The sequence below is a fragment of the Mesoplodon mirus genome, assembly GCF_964341445.2.
Source record: "Mesoplodon mirus genome assembly, chromosome: 5".
Classification (NCBI taxonomy): domain Eukaryota; kingdom Metazoa; phylum Chordata; class Mammalia; order Artiodactyla; family Ziphiidae; genus Mesoplodon; species Mesoplodon mirus.
In genome coordinates, this window is record NC_138980.1 from 38977646 (window position 1) to 38994484 (window position 16839).

Here is a 16839-nt window from a genome sequence, read left to right on the forward strand (position 1 = left end):
AAGAACAAAATACAAAAATATAACAGATGAGACTCTTCTTTCAAAACCTTTGTACTTATTAATTTCCACTGGATTACCTATTAGACAGGAAAAGCTTTTAATAGTAAAAACTGATAATCTTTTAGTAGATAAAAAAAGGGGGGGGTTTCCCTGGTGGCACAGTGGTTGAGAGTCCGCCTGCCAATGCAGGGGACACGGGTTCGTGCCCCGGTCTGGGAGGATCCCACATGCCACGGAGCGGCTGGGCCCGTGAGCCATGGCCACTGAGCCTGTGCGTCCAGAGCCTGTGCTCTGCAACGGGAGAGGCCACAACAGTGAGAGGCCTGTGTACCGCAAAACAACAAAAAAACAACAAAAAAACAAAGGGGTGGGGGAATATTGGGTAGGCAATTTCCAGTTTCTGCCATAATAGATCAAAATGAAATTACCATTTACAAAAGAAATTACAAATACCAAAGTGTTGATACCACAATGACTGCATACTTAGAGAACAATGAGAGTTAATTAGAAACTAATAATAATAAAAAAGACCACTCATGCCTGCATACGAAAAAATACACTTCAACTCCCCGATGGGTCCAAAAAATTCTGTAATGGAAATAACATTTACATCCAAACCAAAACAAAAGCACCTCATAAAACATACGCAGCTACAGCTGAAAGGTATTAGGGGAAATTTATCACCTTAAACACTCATCAGAAAATTAAAACTGGAAATCAACGAGCCAGCAGTAGTCCACTTTAAGGATGAGGCGCCGATCTTTGCTTCTAGTATGAATTTTCTTAGAACACAGCAAGTGACGTTCATGAAGGTGTTACCACGTGATTTACATACACAGGGTTTCTCTTAGTTGTGAGTTCTCAAGTCTTCAAAAAGATGAGCAACAATTTCTTACATTCACAGGGTGTCTCCACAGTGTGAGATCTTGCGTGCTAAGATCTGAAAAAGGCTTGCAGACATTTCCTTATTCCTTACTTTATATGTTTCCTCTAGTGTGAGTTTTCAAATGTCTTCGAAAGTAAGCGGGACAAACAAAGGCTTTCCCACATTCCTTACATTCATAGGGCTTCTCACCAGTGTGGCTTCTTACGTGTCTTCGAAAGGATGAAGGACAACTGAATGCTTTCCCACATTCCAGACATTCAAAGGGTTTCTCTCCAGTGTGCATCCTTGTGTGGACAGTAAGGTATGAAGAATGGCGAAAGGCTTTCCCACATTCCTTACATTCATAGGGTTTCTCCCCAGTGTGCGTTCTCATGTGGATCCTAAGGGCTGAGGGGTAAATGAAGGCTTTTCCACATTTCTTACATTCATAAGGTTTCTCTCCAGTGTGAGTTCTTATATGTACCGTAAGGTGGGAGGAACTAATAAAGGCTTTCCCACATTCCTTACATTCATAAGGCTTCTCTCCACTATGAGTTCTTAAGTGTTCGGTGAGGGATGAGGAACGACTAAAGGCCTTCCCACATTCCTTACATTCGTACTGCACCTTGCCAGTGTGATCTCTCACATGTGCTCTAAAGGACGAGGGACAACTGAAGGCTTTTCCACATTCCTTACATTCGTAGGGTTTCTCTCTACTTTGATTTTTCACATGTGTATTCAGGGAAGTGGGAAGATAGAAGGCTTTTCCACATTCCAGACATTCATAGGGTTTCTCCCCAGTGTGTTTTCTCATATGGATACTTAAGGAGGATGGACAATTGTAGGCTTTCCCGCATTCCTTACATTTATAGGGTTTCTCTCCCGTATGTGTTCTGACGTGTACAGTGAGCTTTGAGGACTCACTGAAGGCTTTCCCACACTCTTTACATTCATAAGGCTTCTCTCCAGTATGGATTCTTATATGTATTATAAGGTGAGAAGAGGAACTGAAGGCCTTCCCACACTCCTTACATTCATACGGCTTATCTCCACTGTGAATTCTTTTGTGTTTGGAGAGTGAGGAGGAACAACTAAAGGCTTTCCCACACTCCTTACATTCATAAGGCTTATCTCCACTGTGAATTCTTTTGTGCTCTGTAAGGGATGAAGAACAGCTAAAGGTTTTCCCACATTCCTTGCATTCGTAGTTTGTTTTTCCTGTGTGAATCTTCATATGCGCCCTAAAGAATGAAGAACAACTGAAGGCTTTGGTACATTCCTTACATTCATAGGGTTTCTCTTCAGTGGGAGTTTTCATATGCTTCTTAAAACAAGCAAAAAAATGGAAAGCTTTCCCACATTCCTTACACTGATAGGGTTTGCTTCCAGTGTGAGACCTTATGTGATTCTTAAGGGATAAATGATCTGTGAAGGCCTTTTTACACTCCTGGCATTCATAGGCTTTTACTTCAGTAGTTCTCTTGAGTATATTAAGATTTGAGATATGGCTGAAGGTTTGTCTACACTGATTTTCTTCGTTGTGTTCATAGATGTTCTCCACCATGTGATTTCTTTTAAAAAATAAAAAACACATTATTAGCAGCAAGTAAATTTTTACCATTTTCAGTGACTACGTCTGTTTTCTGCCCTGTCCAATGATAAGCTGAAAGTTCTCACAGAGGGCTCTACGATAGCCAATATTATCACTGAGTTTTTGGCTTATGGGGTTTTTCTGATGGTTGCTTACAAATGAATTATGTGTCAAACATGGAAGAGCTCAGTCTCATTTGTGGAAAAAATATCTTATGAAAATTCCATATGAAATCACAATTTTTGACCAAGTTTTATATACGTTTTTAAAATTTCATGACATTTTAAGATTCTCTCCTGAGACACTACTTTCTCTTATATGAATAGCACTCACCTCAAATGTCTCTCATGGTTTTTGTTCTGATAATCAAAACCATGGTATTCCCAGCTTTTGTGTAAAATGGACAACAAGGAAGCACTCCTTTTGAATCTTACTACATTCTGTTCACTGGATATTTTTTCTCCATAAATATCTTGTGAAGCGACTAATTCATTAGTTTTAAGTTGAATCTCAAAACCTGAAAGAAAAAAATAAAGGCATCATGAAAGAAGGACTTTTGGCAGTGTGGCTGGTTCAGGACTTTCCCAATAAGCACAGGGTCAAAATGGCAAAGCAACTAAGAAATAATCCCATGAAGATTGAGACTGATGGTAACATAAATAGGGTATTCCTAGGGGAGCAAAACAAAAAGGAACTGGGTAAAAGGCACATGTCCGAATACTACATTACGAAGAGGAAATATGGGCTTTCCCAAGAACAAGGAAAGTGTGAGAGGACTGATGAAAAGTCAAAAGTAATCAAAGGTATCTGTGGAAGATCAGCTTCCTCAGACATGGCAAAGTTTCACTTTGCTTTTATTTGATTTTTCCAAATGTGATATCCCCCAGCCAAGTCAGTTTCTCCCAAGGATTCTTGCCTTTCTGATGCTCCCCCTGGGTGGGTCCTCTCTCTGCTATCTCCAGGTCCGCCTCTTGTTTCCACTGGGAGATCAGATAGGGTGTGTGTAGTGGATACCCTGTTCATGCGGAAAGGTATATCATGAGGGAAAACAATGAGGACCCATAAACATTTCCATGAGACAGGGCAAAAAGTTTGCTCTTCTGTTACTCTAAAGCAAGTAGGAGTTTAATTGCAACAAAATGGTGAATTTATTTTTTTAAGGTGGGAGGGGGTGGTGTGATGTCTAGAACTGATCTGACATTCACGCCTAAACCTCAGTATTATTAGAAACTAGTCCAATATTCACAGGCAGGACATACTGTTCTCCTGTTGAAGATAAATAATCTCAGAATACCAATCTCAGACAAGGTTACTCTGAGACCATGATAAGATGAAACAAAATAAGGCTACTTCATAATTTAGCCTAGGGACAGACAAAAAAAGTCACTGTGCCATCCACAAAATACTAATAGAATTTCCCCTCATCCAGATTTCTGTCAGCATCCAATCTAAAGTGAACACCTATGGACTGGGTTGAACAGTGCCCCTCAAAAATTCATGTCCATATATACACTACTATGTATAAAATAGACAACTAATGAGAACCTACTGTATAGCACAGGGAACTCTACTCAATGATCTGTGGTGACCTAAATGGGAAGGAAATCTAAAAAAGAGTGGAAATATGTATACGTATAACTGACTCACTTTGCTGTACAGCAGAAACTAACACAACATTGTAAAGCAACTATACTCCAACAAAAATAAATAAGTAACTAAATAAATGACAGCATAATATTAAAAAAATTCATGTCCAAACAGATCAATGGAACAGAATAGAGAGTCCATAAATAAGTCAATATAAGTATAGTCATAAATATAGTCAACTTATCTTTGACAAAGGTGCAAAGGCAATACAATGGAGAAAAATATAGTCTTTCCAACAAACAGTGCTAAAACAACTACTAGACATCAACATACATTAAAAAAAAAAGAATCTTGACACAGACCTTACACTCTTGCAAAAATTAACTCAAAATACAGGGGGAGGCATCCAAAGCTTCAGGACAACTTGGGGCCCCATCAATAGGGAGTAAAAAGTTAGCTCAAAATAGATCACAGATCTAAATGTAAAACATAAAACTGTAGAATTCCTTAGAAGATAACATAGGAAAAAATGTAGGTGACCTAAAATTTGGTGATGACTTGTTAGATAGGTGAAAATTAATCAGGGGAAACTTCACTAAAATGGAGTTGAGAGGCCAGAAGGGGAAGCTTTCATGCAGTTCCACAGGACATCAATTATAGGAAGAAGGCTTCCCTGGTGGCACAGTGGTTAAGAATCCGCCTGCCAATGCAGGGGTCACCAGTTCGAGCCCTGGTCCGGGAAGATCCCACTTGCCATGGAGCAGCTAAGCCTGTGTGCCACAACTACTGAGCCTGCGCTCTAGAACCCACGAACCACAACTACTGAGCCCACGTGCCACAACTACTGAAGTCCATGTGCCTAGAGCCCATGCTCCACAACAAGAAGCCACCAAAATGAGAAGCCCACGCACTGCAGCGAAGAGTAGCCCCCGTTCACTGCAACTAGAGAAAGCCTGCACACAGCAACAAAGACTCAATGCAGCCAAAAATAAATAAATAAATAAATTTATAAAAAAACAAATTACAGGAAGAATTGTCAATTACAGACTCCAACAAAAGAATCATCAACAAGAATCACCAGTTATAATCTTGACAGGAAAAGATGTACATTGCATCCCCTATAAGCAATCAACTACCCCAGCAACTAAGCCAATATGAAACCATTATCACCCTGAACTCTCATTTTTCTCCAATAGACTTTCATCCAAAACAACCTCTCCCAATTTCCTCCTTCTTCTCTATAAAATTATGTTCTTCTCCCTTGTTTTTTGGACTTGCCTATGGCTTCTGTTATAGCTTTCTTGTCCTAAATTGCAATTCCTCTGCTATGCCCAAATAAACCATTTTTGTTGGTAAAATAGCTATCTTATTTTTAAGGTCAACACATAATGACCTGAAAGACACAATTCATGAAAGAAAGAATTGACAAGTTGGACTTCATTAAAATTAAAAACTTTTGCTCTGAGAAAAAACTGCCAAGAGAATAAAAAGCCACAGACTGGAAGAAATTATCTGCAAAAGACATATCTGATAAAGAAGTGTTATCCAAAATATACACAGAATTCGTAAAACTCAACAATAAAGAAAACAAACAACCCAATTAAAAAAATGGGCCAAAAACCTTAACAGATACCTCATCAAGGAAGATACACAGATGGCAAATAAGCATATGAAAAGATGTTCCACATCATATGTCATCAGGAAAATGCGAATCAAAACAATGAGATACCACTATACACCTATAAGAATGGCCAAAATCCGGAACACTGACAACAAAGAATTTTGAGAATGTGGAGCTGGTGGGAATGCAAAATGGTACCAGTCACTTTGGAATACAGTTTGGCAGTTTCTTACAAAACCAAACATACTCTTAACCATACAGACAGGCAATTGCACTCCCTGGAATTTACCCAAAGGAGTTAACAACATGTCTACACAAAAACCTGCATGTGGATGTTTACAGCAGCTTTATTCATAATTGCCAAAACCTGGAAGCAATCAAAATGTTCTTCAGTGGGTGAATGGATAAACAGACTGTGGTACATCCAGACAATAAAATATTAATCAGCACTAAAAAGAAATGAGCTATCCAGCCATGAAGAGAGGTGGAAAAACCTTAAATGCATATTACTAAGTGAAAGAAGCCAGTGTGAAAAGGCTCTATATATACTGTGTGATTCCAACTACATGACATTCTGGAAAAGGCAAAACTATGGAGACAGTAAAAAGATCAGTGGTTGCCAGGAGTTGTGGGGAAGGAAAGATAACTTGGGGTGGAGGGGATACAGAATTTTTAAGGGTAGTGAAGCTACTTTATGATACTATAATGGTGGATATGTCATTATATATTTGTCCAAACCTTAAAATGTACAACACCAAAAGTGAACACTAATATAAACTCTGGACTTAAGGTGATAATGATGTGTCAGTGTAGGTTCATCAACTGTAACAAATATACCACTCTGGTAGGAAGGCTGTGAGTGTATGGGGACAGGGGGTATATGGGAAATATCTATCTGTACCTGTTACTCAATTTTGCTGTGAACATATAAACTGCTCTAAGAAAAATAAAAGTGTACTGAGAAAAAAATCCTTGTCCTTCCAGAATTTCAGAATGTTACTTTATTTGGAAATAAGGTCTTTGCAGATATAATCAAGTTAAGGTAAGTTATACTGGATTAGGGTAGGCCCTAAATGCAATGACTGGCGTCCTTACAAGGACAGAAAGACTTAGAGACAGAGGACGAAGGCCGTGTGAAGGTGGAGGCAGAGATCAGAGTGATGCAGCTGCAAGCCAAGGATTGCTGGCAACCACCAACAGCTAGGAAGGGGACAAGGAGGGATTTTTCCTGAGCCTTCGGAAGGATCATGACACCCTGATTTCAGACTTCCAACCTCCAGAAATTTAAAAGAATAAGGTTCTGTTGTTCTTAGCCACCCAGTTTGTGGTGCTTTCTTATGGAAGGCCTAGGAAACCAATACAGCCTGCTTCCATAGACCTACCCCCAAGTCATTCAACCTAAGTACACAAATCCTATAATATTTACTTTCTAACACCTTCTTTCTGAGACACGCCATGGCTCCCCATGGCATGTGTTCTCCCTCACTGCTCAAAGTAATAAACCCAACTTGCTTAACTGGTGGTCTCTGGGTACAGGGCATTAACAGCAGTAAAATTCTCAGAAGGTCCCAAACCACCAATTTTCTCCCTGTGCCTCAAAGTGACCCCCGAAGTCTGTGCCCACAATTTCTACACTTAGTAAGCCTTGAGGCTTCCAACCACAAGAAAAAGTCAGTTCAATACACGTTTATTTTCTTTCCTTTTTTATGTTAATTTCATATTTATCTTCTTGCCCATTACACCTAAGCATTTTGAATACAGTGACATCTTGTTTTTTATAGTATACATTCAAATAGGTTTGATATAGAGTTCACCCTCAAAAAATGCTTAATGAGTGAAAGAATGATCGAATGAAGAAAAAGACCAACAGCATCTTTGTAACACTGGATGAAATGAAAACTGCATTCAGTGCTACTGTCAGAATGGATAAGGAGATTTCCACTGATTCTTTTTTTGTTGCTGTTTTATACTGGTAAAATATTTTAACAATATGCATTGTTCTTTTTTTTTTTTTCATGGTGAAGCCACTAGACTGTAAGTTCCTTGTGGTCAGTGACCATGTCTGTCTTATTTACCAATTTATTCCAATTCCTCAACCCAAATCCTAGAACAAAGTCAATTAGTAAGATAAAACTGTTTTCTAAACGACTAACTGAAGGAATGTTGCCACCCTTACCTAATGAGGCCAGGTTCCGGAAGTTTTCCAGCATCACATCTCTGTAGAGGTTTCTCTGAGCGAGATCTAGCAAAGCCCACTCCTCCTGGGTAAAGTCCACAGCCACATCCTCAAAGACCACTGGTTCCTAAAACATTCCACATGTTTTGTTCAGAAAAGTGCCAACTCCCCAAATGTGTGCAGGAGGATGAATGAGGCTGGAAATACTGAGGAACTGAGAATCAATTCATAGGAAGTTCAGAAGATTCTATTCTCCCAAAATCTACCCTAGGATTCAGTCATCAGATCTTCCTCGTTCTACATAAGCATCCTGACTGATCAAATTTTCTCACAGATGTAACAACACTTTTGAAACAATAAATTTATCTTTCCACAGTTTGATGGTGACCAATTCCAGTCTTACAATAATCCAGAACATCCAGAGGATATAGCAGAAATGAGAGAAATGCTCTAGAAATGAAATAATAATTTCCACATTGAAACCAGCAAAAATTCCTTGTTACAGAAACAATTTCACTGCTTCCTTATATCCACCACAGCAACCAGCATAACACAAAACACTGGGTCAAATCTGGATGAGGTTTTAATGAATAAAAACACACTGAGGGACAGAGAGCTTTTCCTTTTCTTTTTTTTCTTTCCCCACAGACCTGGGGCCCAGGAGTCTGCAAGAAGCACAACATTCAACCCAGGCCCACAGCCGGCCACATTTTCTTGCACTCAAGGCCAGGGGGCTGTAAATTATACAACATGAGCTAAATTCAGCCTATCATCTATTTATGTAAGTAAAGTTTTACTGGAACACAATAAAACATTTGTTTATTCACTGTATATGGCTGCTTTCACACTAAAATGGCAGAACTGAGTAAAACAGAAACTCTATGGCCTTCAAAGCCTGAAATGCTTACTACGTGGCCCAATGCAGGAACAGGTTGCTGACCCCTGCTCTAAACAATTAGGAAATCGATGGCCCGGTGGAACTGAAATATTCTTTTGGAGAATTATTAGCTCTTACTTACCTGTGTCATATTTTTATGTAACTCAGCAGCTGTTCTTTCTTCCTCCATGTTCCCTTCATGAAGAAAGACAGAGTGTTGAGAAGTTAGAGCTGAGGCAGGAGAAAGAAGACACGAGAATCTGGGTCTCCCCACAATTTCCATAATCAAGACTGTGGATTTTGCAGCACATCTGTTAGGAGTGATCACTCCCCTCAAAACACACACACACAGAGACATGCATAGCCCCAAGACACCCAAGCAAACACACATCAATCTTGTAAGAAAATAGAGGGGGGGGGGAAGAAAAAAGAAGTTAGAGCAATCTTATCTCCTCTAGAGCTATAAAACAGTCCTCTGGTTCTTGTAGATCATTAAAAAAACAGGTTAAGAGTCCCATTTTGTAAGCAAGTTACCTGTAGTCTAAAAACATTTAGCTGTCAATTTGACCATAATAATGAAAACATAAAAAAAAATCAGAGAACGCCTTCAATAGTAAGAATATACACACCATCTCAAATCCAGGAGTGTGACCTGTATGCCAGACTTCCGGGGGTTCCACTCCCAATATTTATTTCTGTACCGCTTGGCAGGCTAACATGTATTACTGCTCAGCCCCTGACCACTATACCCTCTCCCACAAGGGCTGCAGGGTCCCCAAAACCTGGTTTTTGAGAAAGAGCATCAACTGACAATTGCAATTCCACATGCAGGTGGCAGAGAAGACTTCTACTCAATTCTGCCGGAATTGTACAGGAGGTACAGCAGCAGAATAAGAACACTCAGAGTGAAGTTAGCAGTGTGTGTCATCTCTCACAGTGGTATCGTAGCACTACTGCACAAATTTCAAGTAAAGAAAATGCAAGTTTCTTCCACTGCCGTGGATGAAGTATGTATTTTAAAGCCAATACAAACTGTAACATTCTTTACTAACATGTTCCATTTGAGCAACCAAGATATGAGAATGACTTGGCAAAGAGATGCCCATACCTCTGCAAAAAGATTATTCATAGAAACTCTGCAAATCAGATACTATCACAACCAGTTTATAGTTGAAGAATCTTGGAAAGAGTCACTTAACTATGTGCTCAATGCTACCCAATTAGAAAGCTGCTGAGGAGCTGTGTGTATGCAGGTGTATTTACTTTCAAAGCCTAAATGCCCAATGAGTGTATTTCTGAACATTTAGTTGTCAGTGAGGCCCTTATGCCCTAACATTACCAGAGTCTGGCCTAGAACCCTGTTGGGCACACTATGGAGAGTAGACAAATGAAGTATTCTATTCAAGTGTTTTATCTTTGAACTCCTTCTCTTGACTAAGCCCTATGTCTTCAGCAAGGATGCTTCCCTTAAGGCCCTGACCTCCTGCTCTTTCATCTCATATTTATTTAGGTAATATTCACCCTGTCCTACTACATGCAGTCACAGGAGACACAGCACTGAACAAAACAGAAAAATCCTAAAGTGCCTGAGTCTTATAATCATTTGAAGGAGGACCACTAAATTAACAAAATATTATCAGGTGGTGGTATATGCTATATAAAAATGCATCACATTATAGGGATAAGGAGATACACACATATTTATCTTTAGCAAATCAGGACTACTTATGTGACAGGATAGAAGCAGGAAATTAAAATAACTGTTTCAGATAACACTAGAAATCCGCGGCTGGTGTGGTACATATATTTATATACAACTGACCCTTGAACAATTGCAGGGGTTGGGGCACCAACCCTCCGGCAGTGGAAAATTTGAGTATAACTCATAGTTAGCCCTCAGTATCCAAGGATTCAACCAACCACTGATCCTGTAGTATCGTAGTATTTAGTACTGAAAAAAATCTGCATATAAGTGGACGTGTGCATTTCAAACCCATGTTGCTCAAGGGTTAATTGTATTTACAAATATCATCAATTCCTATAGAAGAAAAATCAGTATCAATGGGTTAACCATTGACTTATAAGGGCAGAAAAAGAACAGCATAAAGGTTTAGAAAAAAAATGAGTATATGACAAAATTAACAATATTTTAAAAAACTTAAACAGAATCAGAAAAGCTAAAATGGCAATACTACCCAAAGCAATCTACAGATTTAATGCCATCCCTATCAAATTACCCATGACATTACAGAACTAGAATAAATAATCCTTAAATTTATATGGAACGATAAAAGACCCAGAATTGCCAAAGCAATCCTGAGGAAAAAGAACAAAGCGAAAGGCATAACCCTCCTAGGCTTCAGACAATACTACAAAGCTACAGTAATCAAACAGTGTGGTACTGGCACAAAAACAGACATACAGATCAATGGAACAGAACAGAGAGCCCAGAAATAAACCCACACGCCTACGGTCAATTAATCTTCAACAAAGGAGGCAAGAATACACAATGGGAAAAAGACAGTCTCTTCAGCAAGTGTAGCTGGGAAAGTTGGACAGCTGCATATAAATCAATGAAATTAGAACACAACCTCGCCTGTGGAGAAAAGGGAAACCTCCTACACTGTTGGTGGGAATGTAAATTGGTACAGCCACTATGGAGAACAGTATGGAGGTTCCTTAAAAAACTAAATATATAACTACCATATGATCCAGCAATCCCACTCCTGGGCATATATCTGGAGAAAACCATAATTCAAAAAGATACATGTACCCCAAAGTTCACTGCAGCACTATTTACAATAGCCAAGACATGGAAGCAACCTAAATGTCCATCAACAGAGGAGTGGCTAAAGATGATGTACTACCTATAAACAGTAGAATATTAGTCAGCCATAAAAAAGAATGAAATAATTCCATTTGCAGCAACATGGATGGACCTAGAGACTGTCATACTGAGTGAAGTAAGTCAGACAGAGAAAGACAAATATCATATGATATTGCTTATATGTGGAATCTAAAAAAAGGTACAAATGAACTTATTTACAAAACAGAAATAGAGTCACAGATGTATAAAACAAACTTATGGTTACCAAGGGGGCAAGGAGGGAGAGGGATAAAGTGGGAGATTGGGACTGACATATACACACTACTATATATAAAATAGATTAACTAATAAGGGCCTACTGTATAGCACAGGAACTCTACTCAATACTCTGTAATGACCTATATGGGAAAAGACTCTAAAAAAGAGTAGATACATGTATATGTATAACTGACTCACTTTGCTGTACACCTGAAACTAACACAAAATTATAAATCAGCTATACTCCAATAAAAATTTTTAAAAAAAGAACACATCCTCTCACCATACACAAAAACAAACTGAAAATGGCTTAAAGACTTAAACATAAGATGTGACACCATAAAACTCCTAGAAGAGATCATAGGCAAAGCATTTTCCAACATAAATTGTACCAATGTTTTCTTAGGTCAGTCTCCCAATGCAACAGAAATAAAAACAAAAGTAAATGGGACCTAATCAAACTTACAAGCTTTTGCACAGCAAAGGAAAGCATAAACAAAACGAAAAGACAACCTATGGAATGGGAGAAAATATTTACAAATAATGTAACCAGCAAGGCTTAATTTCAAAAATACACAAACAGCTCATACAACTCAACAACAAAAAAACAAACAACCCAATTAAAAAATGGGCAGAAGGACTTCCCTGGCAGTCCAGTGGTTAAGACTCCACGCTTCCAATGCAGGAGGCATGGGTTTGATCCCTGGTCGGAGAACTAAGATCCCACATGCCACGCAGCCAAAAAAAAAAAAAAAAAAAAAAAAAACGGCAGAAGACCTGAATAGACATTTCTCCGAAGACATACAGATGGCAAATAGGCACATGAAAAGATGCTCAACAACGCTAATTGTTAGAGAAATGCAAATCAAAACTATAATGAGGTACCCCACCTCACACTGGTCAGAATGGCCATCACTAAAAAGTCTACAGATAACAAGCACTGGAGAGGGTGTGGAGAAAAGGGAACCCTCCTACACTGTTAGTGGGAATATAAGTTGGTGCAGCCACTATGGAAAACAGTATGGAGGTTCCTTAAAAAACTAAAAATAGAATTAACATAAGACCCAGCAATCCCACTCCTGGGCATATACCCAGAGAAAACTATAACTCAAAAAGATACATGCACCCGTATGTTCAAAGCAGCACTATTCACAATAGCCAAGACATGGAAGCAATCTAAATGTCCATGAACAGATGAATGGATAAAGAAGATGTGGTACATATATACAATGGAATACTACTGAGCCATAAAAAAGAGAAGGGAATAATGCTATCTGCAGCAACATGGATGCAACTAGAAATTATCATACTAAGTAAAGTAAGTCAGAAAGAGAAAGACAAATACCATATGATATCACTTATATGTGGCACAAAATATGGCACAAATGAAACTATCTACAAAACAGAAACAGACTCACAGATATAGAGAACAGATTTGTGTTTACCAAGGGGGAGAAAGGGTGGGAGAGGGACAGACTAGGCGTTTGGGGTTAGCAGATGCAAACTATTACATATAGAATGGATAAACAACAAGATCCTATTGTATAGCACAGGGAACTATATTCAATATCCTGGGATAAACCATAATGGAAAAGAATATTTTAAAAGAATGTATATATGTGTATAACTGAGTCACTTTGCTGTACAGCAGAAATTAACACGACATTGTAAATCAACTATACTTCAATTAAAAAATAATAAAGTGAAAAAAATGTTTAAAAATTAAAAAATATAGGGACTTCCCTGGAGGTCCAGTGGTTAAGACTCTGCACTTCCAACGCAGGGGGCACGGGTTCGATCCCTGGTCAGGGAGCTAAGATCCCGCATGCTGCAGGCCCCAAAAATAAAATAAAATAAAATAAATAAATGAATATAAACACAAAACCTGTTTACATCCAGTCATTAAAGAAAAAAATTAGCAGTTTAGAACGTACCTACAAAGGAAACAGAAGTTGCAGACTGTTTTACAGACAGGTTCATCAAGTAAGTAAAGAATTCATAATTCCATTTTTTGGGGGGGTGGGGGGTGCTGTTTTCCTGTGTACTTCCAAGACCAGAAGAGTACTCAAAACTCAAATATATGTGTATACACACACACACACACACACACATAAATATGTGAAAGATCTCATTCATATACACAACGGCAAAATATTAAAATATTAGTACAGTCCAGAAATGAATAATGAAGATAATAATCACAAACTAAGTTCATTTCCTCCTAGGAATGAGGTGTGGTTAAAATGATTAACGTAATTAAAATGATTAATAAAATTCACATTAATAGAAAAAGATCATATGACTCATCCCCTTCGATACAAAATAGTAACTGATCTCTATCAATATGCATTGATGATAATAGTTTAACCCACTAGGAGTAGAGGGAAATAGGCTTTAATTAGAAAAAATATTTATTATTTACAAACACCTACAGCAAACATCCTATTTAATGGTGAAATGGCAGAATAATTCCCTCTGGGATCAGGAACAAGACAAGGATGCAACTTAAATGCTATTCTACATTGAACTGAAAGTCCTGGCAAACGCACTAAATAAATAAAAAGAATACAAGGTACAAAGAATAAGAAAGAAAACGCTGAAACTGACATATGATCACACTTTCGGTGTGAAATTCAAAAAAAATCTACAGATAAATGACTAACATTTAGAGCTGCAACTGGCAAGGGGGGTTAAAAAGATACTAAGTAATCAGTTCACTTTTATGCAGCTGAATATAATGTAGCAAACTGATGCCCACAGGAAGAGAAAAAAAAATCACAGGTTAAAAATAGTATCTCTCGCACCAGGAAGGGAGAGGTGGGGACGGAGTTACGCAAATGTCACCCCATTCTCACAGAACAAGCTGAAATCCACAGACCTGCGCAGAGACGAGGTTGAGACTCTCGTCCCCGTGACCCGAATGGCAGGGATGCTTTTCCTTTCTGGAAAGAGAGCAGAGGATGATTTTGGAAGCCGATTAAATACGAGGATGGCTCTCCAACTCTCGCCTGCAGCAGACTCACCCCGACTGCTGGACCCTCACAGAGTTCCTGATTCAGTGAGTTTGGTACCAGCCGCAGCTGCTGGAGGCCCCGGGCGCGGGTGTCCCAGCGTGGAGCGGTGGGCACAGCCCAAGCGGCCGCCTTTTGGCCTCTGACCCCAAGGCCAACCTCTCCACCTCCCGCGCACCGGACTTGGGGCGGGCTGGGCTGAACCAGGTAGGACGCGGACCGAGGCAAAAATTTACATGAGATTTAGACAGGGCTGCAAGCGGACATGGCCGCCGGCTTGCGCACGCGCAGAAGTGCACGGCTGCTTCCGGTTTCTGCGACACGCACAGCGTCAGGGGCCGGGCCTCGGGAGCTGGGAAATTTGGGTTGGGAGGGGCGGTGGCAGCTTCCAGCCGCAAGTGGAGGAGAAGTGCTAGTTTCCTTCCACGGAGAGACGCGACTGGGTCTTGGGGCCGGGTCAACCTAGGTCTTGGGGTTGGAGAGGGCCTGGAGCGGGACCAGGCTATGGGCGGGGCTTGGTTGACTAGGCCTGTGGGGCGGAGATGGGGCGCGACCAGGCTTAGGGGCGTGGCTTAATTGAATATTCTAAAGAGCTGAGTTTCGGGTGGGATCAGGTCGAGGGGTGGGACTGTAGCAAGAGGAGGTCCCACAGTCAGGCTGGTGATTTGGGGCGCTTTGAGACAAGACGATGTCCTCATCCCTGGGGACCACTGTAGCAGGTTAACTAGCCAATAAGGCAGAAATGGCAAGCCAAGGCTGGTCTCCGAAGCACAGTTAGGAGAGGCATCTTTGTCCACAGCCAGCACGCCTCCGCTGTGACCCAGTCAGATCTGCTGTGAAGGACAGCATCATTCTCGCTGCTCCCCAGAGGGATATTGAGACCCCCCCCCCAACCCTTGGGCTGGCCCAACTGAAACACTGCTTAAAGTAACTAAAGTCAAGGAAGTTTATATCCCTGCCTCCCTAGGAGCCCAAAGGAGGTGGCTTACCCTACTAAAAGAATGCTCCAAACCACGAGATGGGCGTTGGGCCCTGCTTAAGGGAGCTTCTCACCAGGAGGACACTTAGAGAGGAGGTAGGAGGCCAAACTCTTGGGGAGATGCGAAGTGATGGAGTGGAGGATCCTGGAAAAAAAGGTCTGGTGCCCTTTACTGGAGAAAAAAAATGCAGCACGGTGTCCCACAATAGGAATACTGTGTAGAAACTGAGATACTTTATCCTCTGCTTTGCCAGTGACCATCCAAAAAGTAACAAAAGACAAAAAGGGCAAAAGGAGAAGGCCAAAAAAAGAGGGGCTGATTCTCTCTTGAAGGAGGAAATACACATCATCTCTCTCCTTAAGGACCTCCCCCCAAGAAGCACTCCCCCTTCACCCCAGGAAGTGAATGAATTGGGAGGAGGATGAGTTAAAAGGGCAATTACCTGCTTAACTATTAAAATTGGCCCACGTTTGCTAAGAGATGCTTCTGTCCTGGTTGTTCCTCCCAGACTCTCCCTTTTCCCATTATTGGAGTGGACCTCCTCGGTCAGCCTCATGAAACAAGCCTAAAGCTTTTGCTATGGTGGGTGTCACCTGGTGGGAACCAGTTAACTTTATCCTACCCATGTGGGTGACCAATATGCCACAGTACTGGCTAAGGACAGGCGCTGAAGGATTACGGCCTGTCATAGCTGACTTACTGAAAGAAGGGGTACTGATTCCTACCATGTCACCTTTCAGTCCCCTGGTGTGGCCTGAGCCAGTATGAATATATGGAGGCTGCCTACAGGCTATAGAGGGTTAAACAAGACTACTCCCTTCATTATAACATCCCTAACAAATATCATCACCTTAATGGATGACATTCAAAATAACATGGGTAAATGGTTTGAAGTTACAGATTTAGCTAAATGCATTCTATTCAGTAAAAGTTTCACAGGAGAGAGAGACAGCCTCACCTACTTCCCATGTACTTTATCCTTTGCTCCACTAAAGGCAAAGTGGAACAAACTCGAACCTGCTCTGGAGACCCAGGGAGTGGAACTA

The 16839-nt window shown here is 40.3% G+C and overlaps 1 protein-coding gene across 4 annotated transcripts; it reads right to left on the reverse strand.

The window, feature by feature from the left end:
- Positions 1-201: 201 nt before the first annotated feature.
- On the reverse strand, positions 202-15295 carry ZNF699 (zinc finger protein 699). Of its 4 annotated transcripts, XM_082621098.1 has the most exons (7): positions 14826-15295; positions 14681-14744; positions 8860-8912; positions 7841-7967; positions 3373-3471; positions 2790-2973; positions 202-2436 (listed from the first exon to the last, which is right to left on the reverse strand). In XM_082621098.1, exons 3-7 carry the CDS (start codon positions 8905-8907, stop codon positions 978-980), a joined length of 1917 nt encoding a protein of 638 aa, XP_082477224.1. In that variant the 5' UTR covers positions 8908-8912; positions 14681-14744; positions 14826-15295; the 3' UTR covers positions 202-977. The 4 variants fall into 4 exon arrangements, with proteins under 4 accessions (XP_082477224.1, XP_082477225.1, XP_082477223.1 ...); XM_082621099.1 differs by lacking the exon at positions 14681-14744; XM_082621097.1 differs by lacking the exon at positions 14826-15295 and having other exon boundaries at positions 14681-14818.
- Between the last annotated feature and the right edge of the window lie 1544 nt (positions 15296-16839).

What these genes read in the sequence shown, in the direction of transcription:
- ZNF699 (XM_082621096.1), bottom strand. Translation starts at nt 9,108, where the DNA reads ATGTGTGTTTGCTTGGGTGTCTTGGGGCTATGCATGTCTCTGTGTGTG. An exon ending in CCAGGGGGAGCATCAGAAAG is followed by an intron (nt 2,974 to 3,372) that starts GCAAGAATCCTT and finishes TTTTTCTTTCAG; the next exon opens with GTTTTGAGATTCAACTTAAA. An exon ending in AACCATGAGAGACATTTGAG is followed by an intron (nt 2,437 to 2,789) that starts GTGAGTGCTATT and finishes ATTTTTTAAAAG; the next exon opens with AAATCACATGGTGGAGAACA.